At 50.0% G+C, this 19,819-nt stretch overlaps 8 protein-coding genes across 8 annotated transcripts; 5 read left to right on the plus strand and 3 right to left on the minus strand.

The window, feature by feature from the left end:
• Positions 1 to 175: 175 nt before the first annotated feature.
• On the minus strand, positions 176 to 1,554 carry BDV37DRAFT_242695 (kinase-like protein). The gene is made up of 2 exons (XM_032081351.1): positions 1,532 to 1,554; positions 176 to 1,437 (listed from the first exon to the last, which is right to left on the minus strand). Exon 2 carries the CDS (start codon positions 1,331 to 1,333, stop codon positions 521 to 523), a length of 813 nt encoding a protein of 270 aa, XP_031943843.1. The 5' UTR covers positions 1,334 to 1,437; positions 1,532 to 1,554; the 3' UTR covers positions 176 to 520.
• A 1,826-nt stretch (positions 1,555 to 3,380) lies between these two features.
• Positions 3,381 to 7,225, plus strand: tcsB (putative sensor histidine kinase/response regulator TcsB/Sln1; the record flags this gene model as incomplete). The annotated part of the gene is made up of 6 exons (XM_032089102.1): positions 3,381 to 3,468; positions 3,616 to 4,177; positions 4,242 to 6,470; positions 6,522 to 6,645; positions 6,694 to 6,833; positions 6,881 to 7,225. 6 exons carry the CDS (start codon positions 3,381 to 3,383, stop codon positions 6,963 to 6,965), a joined length of 3,228 nt encoding a protein of 1,075 aa, XP_031943844.1. The 3' UTR covers positions 6,966 to 7,225.
• On the plus strand, positions 7,226 to 8,687 carry cwc26 (putative cell cycle control protein (Cwf26)). Its single transcript, XM_032089103.1, has one exon. The coding sequence runs from the start codon at positions 7,485 to 7,487 to the stop codon at positions 8,490 to 8,492; it is 1,008 nt and encodes a 335-aa protein (XP_031943845.1). The 5' UTR covers positions 7,226 to 7,484; the 3' UTR covers positions 8,493 to 8,687.
• Positions 8,688 to 10,457: 1,770 nt separating this feature from the next.
• On the plus strand, positions 10,458 to 11,263 carry BDV37DRAFT_269874 (concanavalin A-like lectin/glucanase domain-containing protein; the record flags this gene model as incomplete). The annotated part of the gene is made up of 2 exons (XM_032084449.1): positions 10,458 to 10,813; positions 10,867 to 11,263. 2 exons carry the CDS (start codon positions 10,458 to 10,460, stop codon positions 11,261 to 11,263), a joined length of 753 nt encoding a protein of 250 aa, XP_031943846.1.
• Positions 11,264 to 11,830: 567 nt separating this feature from the next.
• BDV37DRAFT_57843 (uncharacterized protein) lies at positions 11,831 to 12,260 on the plus strand. The gene has a single exon (XM_032090907.1). The coding sequence runs from the start codon at positions 11,917 to 11,919 to the stop codon at positions 12,151 to 12,153; it is 237 nt and encodes a 78-aa protein (XP_031943847.1). The 5' UTR covers positions 11,831 to 11,916; the 3' UTR covers positions 12,154 to 12,260.
• A 106-nt stretch (positions 12,261 to 12,366) lies between these two features.
• On the plus strand, positions 12,367 to 13,920 carry BDV37DRAFT_269875 (Tannase/feruloyl esterase; the record flags this gene model as incomplete). The annotated part of the gene is made up of 1 exon (XM_032084450.1): positions 12,367 to 13,920. The coding sequence occupies one exon, from the start codon at positions 12,367 to 12,369 to the stop codon at positions 13,918 to 13,920; it is 1,554 nt and encodes a 517-aa protein (XP_031943848.1).
• A 120-nt stretch (positions 13,921 to 14,040) lies between these two features.
• On the minus strand, positions 14,041 to 16,561 carry BDV37DRAFT_242707 (uncharacterized protein). The gene is made up of 3 exons (XM_032081352.1): positions 16,331 to 16,561; positions 15,944 to 16,269; positions 14,041 to 15,892 (listed from the first exon to the last, which is right to left on the minus strand). Exons 1-3 carry the CDS (start codon positions 16,425 to 16,427, stop codon positions 14,228 to 14,230), a joined length of 2,088 nt encoding a protein of 695 aa, XP_031943849.1. The 5' UTR covers positions 16,428 to 16,561; the 3' UTR covers positions 14,041 to 14,227.
• Positions 16,562 to 16,779: 218 nt separating this feature from the next.
• On the minus strand, positions 16,780 to 18,751 carry BDV37DRAFT_269877 (MDR family MFS transporter; the record flags this gene model as incomplete). Its single annotated transcript, XM_032084451.1, has 4 exons — positions 16,780 to 17,087; positions 17,143 to 18,087; positions 18,154 to 18,349; positions 18,509 to 18,751. The coding sequence occupies 4 exons, from the start codon at positions 18,749 to 18,751 to the stop codon at positions 16,780 to 16,782; spliced, it is 1,692 nt and encodes a 563-aa protein (XP_031943850.1).
• Between the last annotated feature and the right edge of the window lie 1,068 nt (positions 18,752 to 19,819).

The following is a 19,819-nucleotide window of genomic DNA, read 5'->3' on the forward strand; positions in this document are numbered from 1 at the left end:
TGGTACGTGTAACAATGCCGTGTCCGAGCGCAGGAGCTCTGACATAGTACTTGAGATAATTAAAGACGGCCCTCGACCACCGTGTTGGTAACTCAGGATTCAACCTAGTCGCAGCTACGATCGAATCTTGTTGAAAGCCTTGGAAAGTTCTATTCTGACTTTCATGCTGAACGAAGAGATGTGTGTGGATTACCAAGCTATCACGATACATAGCCAGGGCTGCAGAAACTCAGACTGTAACAAGGCCGAGTTGATCCCTGGTCCGGATTGCCCTGAAAAGCCAGCCACCGGTCCCAGGAATGCTTGTCCCAAGTATGAAGTGCGGCACAGTGGGTCTAATAGAGTCAAAGGGAAATGCCCTAAGCACAGGTACGTCTGACTTTCTTCGCCATTTTGGTCCAAACTACTCTAATCAAATCGCATTCCCAGGGAACCCATAAATATGCCCCGTTTTGTATAACCCGCCTTCACTGGTACCATCATCATTGGAAAGCTTTCTCAAGAATGAGAGTTGAATTCTTCAATTTGGGCGTATAGTGCGAGAGTTGCGCCAGGAGAAGATGTGCGAGATCAGAGGGGGGATTGTGACATCTTTCAGAATATCTGAAGCGACTTTATACTCGCTCATCCAGCATTTGAGGATGATGGTCCGCCATGACACAGATCTTATCTCGTCTAGTGAAGGAAACGTTTTGTTCAAATACAATTGTTGGATCTTGTCGTCTTCCAATCCCTCGTAAGGTTTGCGACCGACCAGTATCTCGTAAAGAGTCGACCCGAGGGCAAATATATCACTTTGCACGGTGTTGGGCGCATCTTCATCCCTAGGCAGAAAATGTGTCGCGTTCTCCATGATAATAGCATCCGAGCCCTGCAATGATGATCCGCCAAAGTCGGATAACCTAGCGTTGTACCGTTTATCAACGAGGAACTGTCGAGCGGAAAGGTCGGAGTGAAGGACGCCTTTCCCATGAATGAAGATGACTGCTTCAACAGCCTGCCGAGCCATCCGATATTTGACGCGATCACTCACACAATGATGGCTCAGATATGACTCTAGGTCGCCTTTTGCCTCGTATCGTAGATCAATATAATTCTCGCTGCATTGTAGACATCGCGCGATGCGTTTGTGTCGTCCGAGGTGGCGATAGACTTGAGCTTCGATCTCGACCGCGCGGGTGTTGTAGATGTCTGACTTATCTACTGGGGCCTTTCGAACAATGCTGTTGTTGAGTCTATGGACGACGGTGAATTGCCCAACTCCTATGATATTCTGCTGATTCGGCTGCTCGACGTTACGGCCGGCTTGGTTTTTGCAACAGAATAACCGCATCTTCCAAGATTCCTCCGAACGTCAGAAGCGCAAATACTCATAAAGTAGGGTTCCAAGAGAATTTACCTCATACAGTACGTCTGCACGTGGACTAGAATGGCCTGCTAAGATACTCGTAAGCACGACGCGAAGCTATCATCCCTTGGGGAGTCCTGTATATAATGTGTTATATCCTCCATCTTAGGGGGTTTGGCTCACTGTCGTCGACATCGAGATCACCGTCAAGCTCGCCCGCATGGACCCTCTTTGTGCAACAAAAAATAACTTTATACGAGGTACGGCGCTCGGCAGGATATCTCGTAAAGGGAGGCATGGCGCTGATGCTGTCCAGGTGGAACCTTACCTTTGTTTTTGCTGTGTTTCCCCCCTCCTTTGAGATACCCAAGTAACCAGTACAAGAATGACTTTTGTGCAAGTGTAGAGCATCGCTGTTCGACCAAGGATCATTTGTCTTGGTCCTGGCCTGGCGCGGCCGAGGGAATGTGAGCTTTGACCAGTCACCCCTTGCTTGCCGTGGCGAATGAGTACATTACTTTAGTGTAATCTGGCATGGCAGAGGGGACATCATGGATTCAGAACGATACCTTCATAGTAGGCCCATAGGTCACCATGGGACGATCTAGATTGTCTGCCATTACATCGACCTTGTATCATATATAGTTAACCAGGTAGCCAACGCTGTGGAGGCTGTCGATAGCCTAGAACAAAATACTACGAGTGGGTCACTCGTCTTCATATCTTGTCAGCTTACTTGGTCCGTAAAACGTAAGTAAATCTAGGCGGAAGTAAATACTTTGTCGATTTACGTTGGAAATTATGCCGCGTAATTTACTTCTCGCGCATCTTACACTATGCGATAAATTGCCCTTATGAAAGCCATTCAGGAATTCCGGGGAACGGATTGATTTTCTATAAAGAAAATATGAAATACCAAACATCGGCGATACTGGCCGTGCTTGTCCTTTCATAGAGGGGCTAGTTCATTTTAAAATCAATAACGGTGGCTCAAACCAGGGCTAGTAAAAGTAGACTAGAAGTCGTGTTAGTGCAAGACTCTCATGTCAATTCAATAATGCATGAAAGCAAGAACGATAGGGTCGCTGAAATGTATTTCGCACATTAAGCTTGTCCAAGAATTTCATACTAGTGTAGACCGGGGTATGGCATGACGATGAATCTGGAAATCACACTAACCCATTAGATCGTACCAATAGAACGAGATCATCTGGACGACACTATGAATTGTACATCACTTATGTCTAACAAGGTTATCCTGTGGGCACAATTCGCCGTTACTCTGGGGTTGCCAGCCGTCTGTCAAATATCACTGTTAGCTATGTGCGTCTTCGGATAGGACCATTCTGTCTATAGCTTATGAAAGGAACATGAAAACTAATCCAATCCGGAGTAATCTTTGAGGTAATTTAGACATTCTATGAGACAACCTTGAGCTAAACATCGTCGACATAGGGCTAATTGAATAGGAATATTGAGGTTCCGGCGTGCGATGAAAAAATCCATAAAAAAATAGATAAAAAGAAAAGAACAAATCGGAAAAATAAACCCCGGTCATCGTTCCATAAATCGCCAAGTTGTACCTCGTAAGAGAAATCAAAACCTGTTTTTCTCGAGCTCGGTTGACATGTTCTACAGCGTGCCAACGAAGTATCCGCGGATCCCCACCGGCCGCATGCCAATCATGCGTGTCATGCGCGGGACCTGGCCGAGTACTAGGTAGTCTAGACCCTCATTAGCTCCTCGATGTGGCGGGCTCTCAGCAAATCAGCGCAGTCTAAGTCAGACCCTGGCTCGGGCTGAATCCAAGGAATTAATCGGGATGGCAGCAACCTTGCGCTTCCAACGTGGTTAGTGCAGAATATTCTGGGCTGTTCCCAACCGCGAACGGTTAATGAATCAAATAAGACATGCATCTCACTCCTACTAGCCTAGTGCTCCTCTCTTCTCCAGATCCTCGATCGCCATAATAGGACACCTCAGGGCACGATCTCCTTTATGGACTGACCATTGCGAACATTGCCGTGCCCGGATGCGCATCCCCATCGCTGTGCAGCTAGGGCTGCTGGTCCTCCTGACAGCCCTGGTGGGGATTGTCATCCTCGCCGTGGCGACAGTAAGTTTGTACCGTGCAAATGGGCAAGGGAGATCGACAAACTGACCAGACGCACTAGTGGACCACCACGTATAGTTTCGTAGTCGATGTCGAGTAGGTGGGAAGTCTTGCACGTGCGCTCATGGTCACTGACCTCCGAATAGATCGCAAGGGCTTGAGCTGGTCGCGACCATCAAGGCGAGCCAGATCGCCTCGAGCCTGGAGCTCCTCGAAGTGACCTGCAAAACCATCTCCACGCGGCTCCTGGTACAATCAGCTCTACGACGTTACTATGCCGGGAATACATCGGACGCCAACTGGGCGAATTCCATCACCGACATACAATCGGCACTCGGAAGCCGGGGATACCTAAGCACATACCAGGCGATTCTCTACTCGAAGAACGGACAAGGCGGTCGCGACCGATTGTTGAGCGTCACCAGTGATTCCATACCAGAGATCACGCTTCCCTACACCTACCCAAATGGCAGCTCCGTACTGCTGGGACATGAAGGACTTGGATACCCTTCGACCCTCTATCCGAACTTGACATATACACAGTCCTCGAAGGGCGATAGTTCCACCACGGTGCATGCCTTTCCGGAGTACACTCTGGGATTAACTTCTGCGCTGCTGCTGGGACCCATAGCAATCAACAGCTCCTTTTCTCTTGTTTCCCTGACACTGCCCATCGTGAATAATACATCAAATACGGATATCCTTGGTTTCATGACGTAGGTGGTCTTGTATCGGGCGACGGGCAACGAGAGGCAGGGCATCCATGCTAACGGACTATAGGGTTGTCGCCAGTGCGGCGAACGTGCAAAGTGTGGTCAGCTCTCGCGACGGACTGGGCAACACCGGGCAAGTCCTGCTACTCGGGCCCTCGAGACCGGAGAACCGCTTCGCTGCGGAGTCTGCAACCGCCACCTCGTCCCCTGATCGGCCGGCGATCGCCGACGCACAGGTTCACTACATCTTCGAGCCCACTCCGCTGCCGTCCCAAGACAGCCGTCACCGTGGCGTCTCCGCCGGTACCTCCTTCGAGCTTTCCAAGTACCCCATGGCGCTGAAGTTAATGGCCGAATCCGAGGAGAGCGAGAATAAATCCGTCGGCAAACTCTCGACCAAAAATGAACAAGGGTACAACGTCGCGGTGGGCGCGGTCCGGCCCAAAACTTCACTAGTTGAATGGATTCTTCTGGTGGAAGAAACGCACTCCGAAGCCTTCACGGCCGTGGTTCGATTACGGAAGATAATTCTTGCTTGTGTATTCGGAACCGCGGGGTTCATTATCTTGGTTGTGCCTCTGCTGGCGCACTGGGCTGTTGCTCCTATTCGCAGGATGCGCGAGGCCGCGCAGAAATCGATCGAGCCAGAGGTGCCGCCAACATCATCTCCAGGCTACATGGAGCATGAGGGCGAGGGGCATGGAGACACGGTACAGACCATTGAAGAACATGTGGATGAAAAGGCCGCGCCTGCGTCTTGGGTCAAACGCCTCCGACGGCCGTTGGAGCGATTTAACAGCTCTCACAGCTTCAGCGATCGACTGGATCCCCGGTCCTCCTTCCGGATACCTTCGCGGGTGAAGGAACGGAGATCCTGTGTGACAGATGAGCTTACAGAGCTAACCAGCACGTTCAATGAGATGTCAGACGAGCTGACAATCCAATACAACCGTCTGGAAGAACGCGTGGTTGAGCGGACAAAGGAGCTCCAGAAGGCCAAATTGGCGGCAGAGGCGGCCAACGAGAGCAAGACCTTGTTCATTGCCAACATTTCGCACGAGCTCAAGACCCCGCTCAATGGCATTTTGGGCATGTGCGCGGTATGCATGGGGGAGGAAGATCTCCACCGGATTAAGAAGTCGCTTCAAGTAGTCTACAAATCGGGCGATCTCCTGTTGCATCTGCTAAATGACCTGTTGACATTCAGCAGGAATCAGATCGAGCAGGCTATTCACCTAGAGGAAAAGGAATTTAGACTCTCCGACATTCGTTCTCAACTATCAATCATATTCCAGAGTCAGGTTCATGAGAAGCGTATTAATTTCAGTGTCGACTACGTCGGCCCTGGAGATAGTCAGTCTCGGGGTACCATGTGCCAGGAGCAAAGAGTTGAACGGGTGCACCCCGCTGTTGGTCCACCGCAGACAGGCAGACTCAAGGACATGGTGCTCTGGGGCGATCAACATCGGATCCTGCAGGTGCTGATCAACTTGGTTGGGAATAGTCTCAAGTTCACCCCCGAGAATGGCAAGGTCGAGGTTCGCATCCGGTGTGTGGAGGAAGTCCCGAGTCTCGATAGCTCCGTGACATTGGTGCAAGACTCAAAGCCGAGCTCGCAATTACGGTCGGGTACCTCCTCGCCGTTGAGCGTAATGCCGGTGAACGGTACCGATCTTCTACACAGCCCAGTGGATACACGGGTGCCTGTGCCGTCCGACTTGCGGACACTGATATTCCAGTTTGAGGTCGAGGATAACGGACCGGGCATTCCAGCCAACATGCAGAGACGTGTCTTTGATCCCTTCGTACAGGGAGACCTAGGGCTGAACCGGAAATATGGAGGAACTGGTCTTGGTTTGAGTATCTGTGCGCAACTATCTCGACTTATGGGAGGCATAATTCTGTTGGATAGTGAAGAAGGCAACGGGGCGCTGTTTACCCTGAAGATACCGTTGAAGTTCGTGAAGGAGGCAGCAGCTAGCACGCGAAGCTCCAGCGTTGACGGCTCAAGAACCCCGAGCGTCATGTCGCTTTCACTGGAAGAGTTTTCCAATATCGCTCAGACCTCATCGAACCACAGCACTGTGGGCAGTAAAGAAACGCTCAGCAGTAAGCCCGATGTCCAACCACGTCTGGTTGGGTTAAGCCAGCCATTCTTCGCTCCTACTGTTCCCTCTGCCTCTTCGTCTCCATCAAATGGTCCGGAGTCCAACAAGAACTCCTCCGACACTGGTTCTAAGAAGATCCGCGTGCTAATGGCCGAGGATAATAAGATCAATCAGGAAGTGGCCCTTCGGTACGTTCAGCATGTCCATGGTTGTACCCTTTCAACAGCTAACCCTGTCAGGATGCTTGCCCTCGAGGCAGTCTACGATGTGACGGTAGTCAAGGATGGGCAAGAGGCATACGACACCGTCAAGGCTAACATGGAAGAGGGCAAGGTATTCGACCTCATCTTCATGGACATTCAGGTAAAGCTCCTTCTACATCTTTTGTCATACAACAACTGACGCACGCAGATGCCTGTCCTCGATGGACTTCAGAGTACGCGACTAATCCGCGAGATGGGATACTCTGCGCCGATTGTCGCTCTGAGCGCCTTTTCGGAGGATAGCAATATCAAAGATTGCATGGATTCTGGGATGGACATGTTCATTAGGTGAGTGCATACCCGGTAGTATACCGTCCAGCTGCTAATGGAGGTAGTAAACCTATCCGACGGCCTATCTTGAAGCAGGTACTTAACAAGTTTGCGACGATTCCTGAAGAGTCCGACGGTAGTTCTTCGTAAAGTTGGAATATATCTCCAGCGCTTCATCGACGACATTCATGTGTAATTCATAATTGCTTATACTAAAAACCTCTGTACATAAATGACAAGTTTTATCGCATTGAACTTATCGATTGCCAGTCATGGGACAATAAAGTAGGCAGTCGCAGTAATTGATCTGGCAGAAGTTTTGAACATTTTCCGAGATAGTTCATTGGAGGTTGAATCTTTCGTAGGATCAGCATGTCGCAATGGCCAGACATTGAAGTTTGCTTTAAGCTGGCTAATCTCTATTTGTGGCTCGCTTCCTCCACGTACCCAAACTTCAAGCCCAAATTATCTATGGTTAATGGGGATACAAGAGGGATAGATTACTAGTACAGGCCCCTACTAGCGCAGAGCCAGGCTGACCGCCTTCCCTTTAAAAACCGCAAACTACAAACCGGCGAAACAATCCTCCGATTATCAGATAACAGCGACACCCAACCAGCTTTTAACCAAGCTCGCATACACCAAAAACAGCACAATCACGGTCACAAAATGCCCTCATCCTCACTAGCCGATTACCTCGCGAAGAACTATCTAACCGCGGATCCCGCCACCGAGCGACCAAAAAAGAAGCGCAAGAAGACCAAGGAAGTCGACACCGCCGCGCAAGGCCTGATCATTGCCGATGACGACCCGCCCGATCTCAAGAGCTCCGCGGCGAACTTTATGAACGATGACGAGGATGGTCCGTCCGTCGTGGCGTCTGGCCGGAGTGCGGAGTTCCGGCGTACGAAAAAGTCGAATTGGAAGACTCTAGGCGGTGCCGGGAACGAGCAGGACGCTGCGGATGCGATTATCGCGTCGGCTGCGGCTGAGAATGCGGCGCGGAGGAATGAAGGGGGGGATGATGATGCGCCTGCTGTGGTTGAGGGGGAGGATGAGGATGATGGGGGGATGAGGATGGAGTCTGGCGCGAGGGCGGGTCTACAGACTGCGGCGCAGACGGCTGCGATGGTTGCTGCGCAGGAACGGCGGAAGAAGGCAGAGGCTGCGCTGTACAAGGATAGTCCGGCAGGGGGGCAAGCGCAGGAGACGATTTATCGTGATGCGTCGGGACGAATCATTAATGTGGCTATGAAGCGGGCGGAGGCGCGGAAGGCGGAGCAGGAGAAGCTGGAGAAGGAGGAACAAGCGAAGGAGGCACTGATGGGCGATGTCCAGCGGCAAGAACGTGAGAAACGTCGAGAGCAGCTTCAGGAAGCGCGGGCCATGCCTGTTGCCCGGACGGTCGATGATGAGGATATGAATGATGAGTTACGGGCCCGACAGCGGTGGAATGACCCGGCTGCACAATTCTTGACCAACAAGGGTCCTGGGAAGAGTGCAACCGGGAAGCCTTTATACAAAGGAGCTTTCCAGCCGAATCGATACGGACTCAGGCCGGGGCATCGGTGGGATGGAGTGGACCGCAGTAATGGGTTCGAGAAAGAGTGGTTTGCAGCTAGGAATCGGAAGGGAAGATTGGAGGCGCTGGATTACCAATGGCAGATGGATGAGTGATATGGCAGACATGAGAATGGCTTCCTTTACTAGGACTTGGTTCAGTGCTGGACACTGGAGAGCCGTGTGACATTATAATCCTGATATATTACTGACATAAAATGATTTCAATACTCGCCTTTTCGTAATCGATATGCCTCAATTATATATACCAGCACTTAACTCGGTATTTGACTCGTCATTGATGAAGGTACCTCTAAGCTCAGGTACTGTATCTACGAGAACGCGGTTTATATTGGCCGCACGATATAATTCTCGACCTTAATACTACAGATATAACGCGGTGTGGTATACACCGTCACCGATGGTCAACGGGCGTCCCCTTCCAGAATCGTCAGATAGTTTCTCCATAAGACTCTGCATTTCATCGCTCTTTTTCTTATCCCATTCCTCTTTATTCTCAGCAGAGCCAACACACGAGTCTTCAAAGTCAATGAACTTTGCTCCTTCGTCCGTGATAAATATATTGTCCCTGTTGATAAAAGCGCCAACCATATTGTGGAACCCTATGGAGACGAACTATATTTCTGTTAGGAACCAGTCATAAAGTATATTCCGGGAAACAACTTACAAAGTAAACAAGGCACTTCATCTCCTACTCACCCCATGCTTCACGAGCGAGATAAACAGATTTGTGTTGAAAATGACATTTTTGGACAACCTTCTGCTTGTAAAAACGTGCACCATGATCCTGTAAATCAAGTTGACCCGTAAATATATGGCCCTAATATAGAGCGCCACTTCCAAAGTCTTAGTCTCAGGGAAACATCAAGCGAACGATTCCATCTGAACTGACGTTGACGTATGCACAACATAATGTAATGTACATATACCTTTTACCCCTTCGAGTAACCATTTCAATTAACCTGACTCGTCCCAAGGTCATATCCATGAAATCAACTGCTATTAGGTTTCGATCCTTGTTGGGTCTAGTTCAGCAGACGTCAACTGGTTAGAGTCCATCCGCAAAACCATAGCTTCTAAGGAGACTGTGAACGCGCGGCAAAAGTTGGAGTCCATTCCTGAATTGAGATCCAGTATATAGCTCAGTGGCCCTATAATACCTGTGCCGAGTGTACCGAGCCGGGAACAACGTCCCATGTGCAAGAAGCCACTATGATTAAGTTTCGACGGTTTGTGGATCGACAAGACTGGCTACCGATTTCGGGGGACTGAAACCGTGGATTATATTAACCCTAACACCCAAAGACCCTGAGACCCTCGCTCCCGCAAACTGACCATCTGGTAGACCACTAGGAGTTCTAGGAGGATTAGGCTAATGGAGGAGCGGAATGAATAGGCTGAATCCCTTACGTATCGTAGTGGAGTGGAATAAGGATCTTAATCCACCCGAAAGCCTGTACGGCGCTATGGGTGTGCCATGCATATGAACCAATAGTTCTACATGAGGGCGCCGTGTCAATAGTTACTATCATGACTTTATGTATTCCAATGCCATTTTGTAAAGCGGCGGACTTTGTGCGTAATGTATATGATAGGTGGAGTTGATGTCAAAGGGCTGTAGAATGTTGGTATTCCAATCGATCATCTAATCTTAAGGTTGCCATCCCGCCGGTTGTGACCGACGATCATCCTATGAGACGCCTAAGACAGCTATGATCGACTTCCAGTTCCCCCTTGATTTTATCCGTGCAATAGGAATAATGCAACTTGGTTAATGGTTGGTACCTTGTATACAATACTCGGAGTATGCTCGGAACCTGGTGAACTTCATCCTATTTACCCTAACCAGGTTTCAGACTAAGACACCATATCAAGATGAAGATGGGAAAGGGGCCGATGATCATGGCAACATCGCAGAGAAGCAGTAACATCTACCATGGCTCTCGGATATAAGAAAGGGACATCTTCAGGTTGCTTCAAACCATTAATTAATTCATCAAATTCAGCACGACCGCTATCGATTCCTGACATCTTTCAATCCATCTTTCCAAAGCCAACACCATGAAGGCCTCTCCTGCTGCTCTGGCTCTTTTTGCTGCTACTGTCTCTGCTGCATGGACCCCATCACATCAGCACAAGTCTGCAAAGCGTGCAGATTCCTGCGGGCAGTACGATACGATCAATGTCGGTAACTTCAAGCTCTACAACAATATGTGGGGTAAGGACAGTGGCTCTGGTAGCCAGTGCGTTGGACTTGACTCCTCAGGCAAGGACAACTCCAGCGGCATCGCCTGGCATTCTACCTGGAGCTGGTCCGGCGGTCAGGGCAAAGTCAAAAGTTACCCCAACGTCGAGGCCCGGCCTGAAAACAAGAAGGTTTCTGACCTGCCCAACATCCAATCTACCTGGAAGTGGAGGTTAATAACGGATTCATTGCCTGAGAGTACCATATGCTGACAGCCTCGGGCAGCTACAAGGGAGACAACATCGTCGGTGACGTGGCTTACGACATCTTCACATCCTCCACTGCTGGCGGCAAAGCTGAGTACGAAATCATGATCTGGACTGCTGCCCTTGGTGGTGCCGGTCCCATCTCTGCCACTGGCTCCCCGATCGATAACCCCACTGTTGGCGGTAAAACCTGGAAGCTCTACAAGGGAACAAACGCCGCGACCACTGTTTTCAGCTTCGTTGCTCCCACGGAGATCCAAGACTACTCCGGTAATCTGGCTGAGTTCTTCACCTACCTCACTGAGAAGCAGAACTTCCCTGCCTCCCAGTACTACCTGAGCATTGGTGCCGGCACTGAACCCTTCACTGGACAAAACGCTGTCTTCACCACTTCATCTTATACTGTCACCTTCTAAGTAGCACATAACATAAGCACATATGCTCCTCTACATGACAGAAAGAATACTCTCTGTATAGGTTACTCAACTTACAAATGCCGCCAGCATCAGCCATTTATTGAGTACTCAATTACACTTTGAATTCCAGTTATGTTCTAGCAAACTCTCCCCGCCTTTTCTGTAATGCTCAGGAATGTATCACCGTAGTTTTGTTGCATAAAATCAAAAGCAAGCGCAACTCGTTTATAAAACAGCTGGGCATTATTTTCATGGATAAAACGGATACCTTTCATACTTGGACCGCAGAGTATTTCACGCCAGCGTTCTTTGTCGGCTTTGGTCTGATTCTGCAACTTGTCATTGCTCCTTCCAATGCGCTATATTATGTCCGGTCTATGGGTCGTTCACTGTTGATTAGATCCAGGGATCTCTATAAGTGGCAATAAAAGTAGATATTGTATGGTCCGTGCATGCGCGGAATGTAACATTAAAGGTAGTCAATGCTTCTTGGGAAATGTCTTGGGAGGGTTCAATGAACTAGGTCCACTACCTTGAACGACATTAGTCTTGGTGTCCTCCATATCCGCGCTTCTCTTTCTCATATATGTGAGACTAGTGGTGCTATATTTAAGGCTGAATCATCAATCTAAACACATACCCAAAAATCCACTATGATCTACGTCTCCAGTCAACTGTGTCCGGGTGAGTTTGCACCCGAATACGCGTATAGAAAAGTGGGTCCAATAGTGACGACCTGCACAGGGGAAAAGTGCTACAGACATGTTTCTGGGCTCTTAACTCTTTTGACTGGATTCATACCTGCAATAGGCTTTCTTTTAGCATGGGTAACCCACGCAGATTACGGCCAGGAGTTAGGGTCCGGATTGCTATTTTCAGACTATTCCTAACGTGAAAAACACCGAAAGGCGATCAAAAGTGGAACATCCGTGCATACGCGGAAACTCTCATATACCAGGTGCTGCGACGAATTCCCTCAGGTCCACGATTTCACACACACGGTCGAAGTCAAGAGCTTGGCGCTTCTTGACTCTTTTCTATATAAGCATGTTCAAGTCCATGGCTCATTTTTGCTAAACTATTTCCTGTCCTCAATTGCCACGATGTTTTTGCCTGCCGCACCTTTGCTCTGTTTGAGTGCTGTCCTCTTCCAAGCAGCATCTGCTTCCAAATGCTCACCTGGATATTTTCCCAAGCCCGAAGTGACAGGCGCTGCCATTCTCGACATTCAAGCCCACGAAGCTCACAACTTTTCCACCGTCAGCCTTGGGCCCGGAACGAATGATGGTGGTCGGTATACCATCAGCTTCTGCAATGTCACGGTCCTCCATACCCACCCAGGCTGGAACGACACAATTACTACGCAAGTGTGGCTCCCGCTCGAGGGTTGGAATGGCAGGTTCCAAGGCCTGGGCGGAGGTGGCTACAGCACCGGGTTTGGTGCTACATACCTCACGTACGCCGTTGCCCAAGGATTCGCTGCGTCATCCACCGATGGCGGCCACGCCACTGGGACGGGAGCCATTCCCACCGAGCTTGAGTGGGCTCTCAGCAGCAAAGGCAACGTCAACTGGTTCCTCTTGGAAAACTACGCATCGAAAGCCACAAACGACATGGCCGTCATTGGAAAGCAAATCACCAAGTCCTATTATCAGAGAGCGGCCAATTACTCTTACTTCACCGGATGCTCTGGTGGTGGACGGCAAGGCCTTGCGATGGCTCAGAATTTCCCTGATGCGTTCGATGGCATCTTGGCCGTCGCTCCTGCTTTGAATATGGAAACCTTCATACCGGCGGCATATTGGCCCACCCAAGTGATGCACAATCTAGGCACTTACCCATCCCCCTGCGAGATCGAGGCTTTTGTTAGTGCAGCCGTCAGCGCCTGCGATTTTCTAGATGGCGTTCAAGACGGTATAATTAGTTCACCTGACCTGTGCAATGTCACGGCTCACAGCTTCGTTGGACAGGAATATACTTGCAGAGGGAAAACACACAAGTTGACTGCTTCTGGCGCCGCCGCCGTTCAGGCAGCCTGGTCAGGTTCCGGGAAAGGCGGTTGGTTTGGAGTAAACAAAGATGCAATGCTCACCACTCTCTACATCCCCACTGCGTGCGCTGCCAACGGTACATGTTATTCCTCCGGGGCTGACCTGTCTGGGAATTGGTTCCGGTATCTTGTTGCCAAGGACCCAGAGTTTGCTTGGAACAATATGACTGAGTCCGCGTTCTTCACAAGTCTGCATGAATCCGCTTTCCAGTATGCGCCGATGCTTGCGAATACCAACCCTGACCTGTCCAAGTTCAAAGCCAACGGTGGCAAGGTAATCACCTGGCACGGCCTTGCTGATGAAGCCATCCCGCCGCGAGGATCGACCAAGTATTTCGAGGAGGTATTGAAGGCGGATCCAAGTGCCCATGACTTCTATCGTCTGTTTGAGGCACCCGGAGTTGGCCATTGCCATGGTGGTCTCGGACCAGTTCCGAATGGTGCCCTCTCTCAACTCACGGACTGGGTCGAGAAAGATCTTGCTCCGGCTACTCTACAAGCCACCAAAGGGAACAACGGCACAGCGAGAGACTTGTGCCCCTACCCTCTCCAACAAAAGTTCATTGGAGGAGATGCTAGGAATGCGTCATCTTTTGCCTGCGTCTAGATGATTTAGTTATATTCTGTCAATTATCCTCCCGACATAATACATCTAAGCTGTCGGAGAGTGTGTTCTTCAGAGCTATAATAGAGAACAGTTTGGTGAGGTAGGCTACCATATTCCCACCGATCATACCCAATATCAATTCCGCTCTATCTAGCTCAACTTACATCGAGTATGCTGATATAATGTAAATACCCGGCAAATGGTAGATATTGCTAGTCCTTCTATGGTCGCAAAATGCCGAAGCGCTTCTTAAAGTACATTTGTAGATGCCTACTCCCTTGCACGGTGCAAGTCACCCGGATCCTATTCAAAGCCCCAAGTCCCAGGTGTCTTCCAAATCGGGCAAGAAGGAGGGCAACACTGTTAAATCCGGATCAAATGACCATATATCGGCAGGGCCAAGTTCCAGGCAAGCTTCTGGCCAGGGCCCCACATTCATAGCCTGATCATGCACAGTGCTTGCCTCGGTAGTATTTCCGGCGTTTGAGGAGAGCGCACTATCGGAAGCCAGGTCTGTACCGATATGCTTTGGTGGACCGCTATTAAGCGGTTGTTGCCCTGGGAGATTGCTGCGAGTACTATAGTCAAGGGAAATGGTGCCAAAGTATGGAATGTCAACTTTGATGCGTCCAGATTGGCCGTCCACGGGAGGAAGTCCCTCGGAGAGATCAGACTGGGTTGCGTTGCTTCTCGTCGCAACCCTTTTCAAAGTCCGCAGAACGCTAAGACCACGAGTTGCTACCTTGTCGGGTGGCTGTCCCTGTGCCAGTGTCTCCAGGGTTGTCATTACGGTTTCGATGGCAGGCCAGTCATTGGAGTCAGGGTGAGATCGACCGGTCGGTCCGAGGATATTGATCAGGAGAGTGACAGCGGCAGTAAATGCCTGGAAGTCCAGCGATTTGCAACAAAAGCTATGCGCAGTGAGGCGACGGATCGATGTATAGCATGTAATCATATGCCGGGATGCCTCTAGACAGCTTTGCCGGCTGTAGTCATAGCGTCTCTCAGTGCCAGATTCCAACAGCAGTGGCAGATGGAGCCAGGCGATGAGTTGATAATGCCACAACTGCGTCATGAGTGTGGTGTAGGCTTGAGCTCGCTCGATGGATTTTCCTGGCGATAAGACAATTGGGCCCTCAACCACCAATGGAGGGTCAACGGACATAAGCTCCGCATCGATGGTTTGTGTCGTTCGAACCATTGAAGGTGTAACTTCGCTAAACTTCTGGTTTCGTTCGATAATGGATCCAGCTATGCGACAGAGAACCTCCATGGGGGGTGGATTCAGTGTCTGGTTCCCGCTTCGCTTTGAATCCAGGGCCACGTCCGTGATGCCATGATACATTCCTAGCATTAAAGAGAGATATCGGTCTGCGTAAATGATATGATTCCAGATATGTTTTGCCCTGGAAACGGATGCAGGCTCGTCCGTCGAGTCTGCGGCCAGGCGATGTAACCCGATGATTTGAGCAACGCTCAGCGCCCGGCGATAGCACAACCAGGCGCTCCGCAGTTTTCCATCATTGTTGTAAAGTACGCCTTGAAGTACTAGACATTCCAACCCATCAAGGCTACTTACTAAAGTCTCGTCAGAGCTGATGGAATGTGCCACAAGCTTGACACAGTTTGCAATCAGGCGGGTGGGAGGATACGGAAGTTCCAATGATTCAATGTCAGATCCCCGTGGGAGCTGCTGGAGACAAATTGCCGCCCACAAAAGGACTTTGGCGATCGCGGTTGGGTGACTGTCCGAACAGGCTGCCGCGGCGCTTGAGAGTAGCGATTCCTCGTATTCCTGGAAGCATTGAGCCCTGACTAGCCACCAGCAGCTATTGGCTTGTTCAAGTCTTCTCAAAGCGCTATGTGATGGCAACAAACCCAGAAGCTCTTGGCGTAGCCTTTCCCAGTCGCGAGTGGTTGCACTAAACAATGTGATATTTGGCGTAGAGACCTCGGATCGTCGAAAGCCAAGCTGCTTTATGTTAAGGGATCTTCCCATACAAGTTTTGGTCATGAGACTTACTACTCCACTATCAAATAGCGACAGGACTGGGGCGTTTTCATTTGCAGGCGTGGCAGCTGCACTAGAGGTTAAGCCGTGATCATTATCAGTCGTCATGGACGCCCGCGCCTCCTCAACACCACCGACGGTGTCCAGCCGTCGCAGAACTCTCTCAAGAAGCGACTCTACGCGGCCAAGTCGATCACTCAGGGACGCACGATCTGATTCGCGAGCATTTTCGGGCTCTGGTAAGTCCTGGCTGCGACAGGAAACCCCCCTTGACAGGCATTCGCGACAACTCTGGTCGCCATCAGAAACGAAATGACAGCGAACCTTACGATGTTTGCCTGTCTTGCAATCAGCCTGTGCCTACTAGCTAGTGGCGGAATGCCTCACTTGATCACTTACATTCCCAACAACTGCGGGTCCCCTTTCGTATTTTCTTCCGAGGTGGTTGCTCGTCCTCGGGCGGGGTTGAGGTTGGATGCTGATGAGTCCGCATCATCGCACTGATGGTTGTAAACTAAGGCCAATATGCATGTCAGTGCCTGCATGGATATTTGAGGGATAAGGGTGAACAGAAGTACATCTAAAAGCCAGGAATGAGAGAGTGATAGATGAGAAGATAGCGCGTCTCTTTTGCTTGAGGTTCAGGGAGCAAAAGTAAGCACTGTCGTTGACCGCCTCCTGCTATATAAATCCTTGTCATCCCGCTACGTTCCCGAGATCAGATACCATTCCTACCACTATTCCTTCTATATGAATACTGGTACTACCACTAGAAGTAGTACTCCCTCTGAGAGACTCTAAAAATGTTTCCAAAGCTGGTATTACAACACAGATTTCTAACACTGTCATCATGCAGCGGCAGCAGCAGTAGTTTGACCCGAGAATTTAACCCACCGAGTCGCCAAACAGACCACGGTGGCCACGCTGGACGCGACAACGGCCACCAGAAATGCCGCCTGGAGGCCATCCATGTAGGCAGTCAGTATGAACTGCATTTGAGCGGAAGAGAACTTTTGGTGTAGCTCCGTTGCGCCTGTCATCGCAACCGTGAAGGCATCTACGGTTGAGGTCTCACTCTGGAGGTGTTTGAGAAGAACATTGACCATAGCTGATTGGCCGGCTGAAACGAAGACCGATCCCCCTAGGGTTTGTACAGCTGGAAAATGTTAGTGACTACTGCCTGAAAAACTTGAAGTGGGCGAAGAACGTACTGAGTACCATGGCCGTCACAGACGGTAGATCCTCCGGCGCGACAGATGCCTGTGCCGTCACCACAGGAACTTGGAAGCACCATCCAATGCCGATACCTGCTAGCAGCTGGTAGCCAATCCATTTTCCAGAGCCAGTATTAACGTCAAGCGTGTACAGCAGGCCTGATCCAATCGCGGTGAGTACTCCCCCAACCAAGAGGAATGGTTGTGGGTATCCAAACCTGCTGAGGGCAACACCAGATATGACAGTCGAAACACTTTGGCCAAGGATCAGAGGCAGGTTCCGGATTCCGCTCTGGGCAGCAGAGACACCCGACACCACCTGGAAGTAGATTGGCAGGTAGTATACCAGCAAGAAAAAGGTTCCCGCTAGCAGGTCAATGTAGATCATCATGATCACGACATTTCGGCGGAACAGTCGCCCAATCATTGCGGCGCGTTCCTTTTGTGCCCATTGCACAATGGCAAAGGAAATTAACAGCACACCAAATCCAACTAATGTTCCAACGACTTTAGAATCACCCCATGGCAGCGAAACTCCACCCCACTGTAAGGCAAGGACATAGCAGACCAGAGCCGAAACCAGGATCAAGGTACCAGGTAGATCCATTTGGAGTATCTTCTCTTTCAGTGGTGTATTCAGGAAGGGCAATGGAGGAGGAGGTCGGTAGAAGAACAGGATGATTCCGGCCGCCAGTCCGCCAATCGGCAGATTGATATAAAAACACCATCGCCAGGTAACGTGGGTAGTGAAAGCACCGCCAACCAGAGGTCCAATAGCTGCAGCGATTCCATAAGAGGCACCCAGGATTCCAATATATGCTGGTCGCTGTCTAGGTGGTGCGGATAATGCGATAATGGTAAAGGCACCCGAAGAAATTCCAGCGCCTCCGACGCCGGTGATAGCCCGTCCAACAATGAGCGCAATGCTATTCGGCGCGACACCTAAACAAAACATAGAGAACCAGTCAGACACCGAGGACATGGGACACTTCTCAAGTTGAAACGTACCGCACACTAAACTGCCAACCTCAAAGAGAAAGATTGACACGAGGAAGGATATCTTCAGCGGAAAGTACTTGTATCCTTTCCCCCACGCCGCTTGGAAGCTTCCTAGTGTAATGAAAAACGCTGAACCGTACCAAGCCTCCTCCTCAATCCCACCAAACTCATCGGTGATCTTCGGGATTGCCGTTGCGACAATGGTCTGACGTAGAAGGACTGATTAGCTCCTTGCTCGTCATGTATTGAAAATTGACGCCTTCGCCCAATGGCCAAATCTGCTTACCATATCTAGCGAAACCTATTCATTGCGATCCAATATTAGCGTCACAATGGTCGAACGGTTCGAAAGGTGAAGTCGTACCAAAAACATGCTCAGAGCCAAAGCTGTGACGGTCATGAGCAAAGTGAAGCCACCAGTGCTTGGAGCATCGGTTGGCGCATCGTCCAGACCAGATCCAGTCTCTCCCTTACTTCTATCCTCCATAGCCTGATGGTCGTATGAAGATGAAGCATCTTCGTTAGGCTTTTCAGGTATCGCAGGTGTCGAAGTTCTTGACGACACTGCTGTGTCGCCTGTTTGCGACGACCATGTGTTGGTAGGCATGATATACCAGTGCGCTAGAGGGTGACGATATCTAAGAACATGCTGTCTGCTGAAGACAATCAAGCACTTATAAACAATTAAGAAAGAAAAAACGAGAAGGTAAACTAGACTGATCAGTGGGAAGAGTATTTCACTCCGCCGAGTCGGCGGACTAGTATTCCACCTAAAGTGATGATCGTCAAACCTCCATTACCAGCCATGACAACTTAGCACTGACCAAGGTTCTACTACTCCGCCGAGCCGGCGGAGTAACACAGACCCCTTCTCACTTAATATCTACGTCCGAGTCGCACATCTTTCCGTCGTTGACCTGGTGAGTCGAAGTCAGCATCACTTCCTCGCTGAGTATCATTCTTCATGGTTACTTGGATATGCCTTGAAACACTTACGGGCATAATTTTATCATCGAGACCCCTCATCCACGCCAGGGCTCTGTCCCTTCAGGATACTGACTCATGCATCCGAGACAATCAAACCAAGGCTTACTGTCTGCTTCAACTAATACAATGCTTGGGGGCGTATGATGAAGTACGGCTAGATAGTGGGACTATGTCAATTGCTAGATAAATCTTGCAAGGTTTCGTCTTCTCCGCCGAGAACTCGGGCCCAGAAGACCCCAGTCAGAGACGATATTCTGCTGGGAGATTTCCCACGACTCGTTACCCCGGTAGAACACTTTTCAAATATTCAGAAACAACCAACAGGTGTTTATTCTCTACTCGATTGTATGAATTATCACACGTTACACTTTCGCCTTCTGCTTAGGACTGTACCCAGCTCCTATGGCGGGCCTGTGACTCGCTTTGGCCTTTACAGATGGCAAGTCCAGTAAGTGACATCCGATCTGTAGGCATATTGTCATGTCATGATTTCTGGTCTAAGACTCCCCGCATGTGAAGTCGCTGCTGCGCTCTGGTCTGCTATCAACGCGCCCTTCTGTGGCCAAACGGGAGGCGCTACGACCTACAAGCATGTGGCTATTACATTCGCACGGTCGTTCTTCGGATCTGCTTCTATAGAACAAATCCAGTAAGCTCATCCGTTTTATTTTCATACATGTCGCAACTG

The sequence above is a fragment of the Aspergillus pseudonomiae genome (genome assembly GCF_009193645.1).
Source record: "Aspergillus pseudonomiae strain CBS 119388 unplaced genomic scaffold BDV37scaffold_16, whole genome shotgun sequence".
NCBI lineage: Eukaryota > Fungi > Ascomycota > Eurotiomycetes > Eurotiales > Aspergillaceae > Aspergillus > Aspergillus pseudonomiae.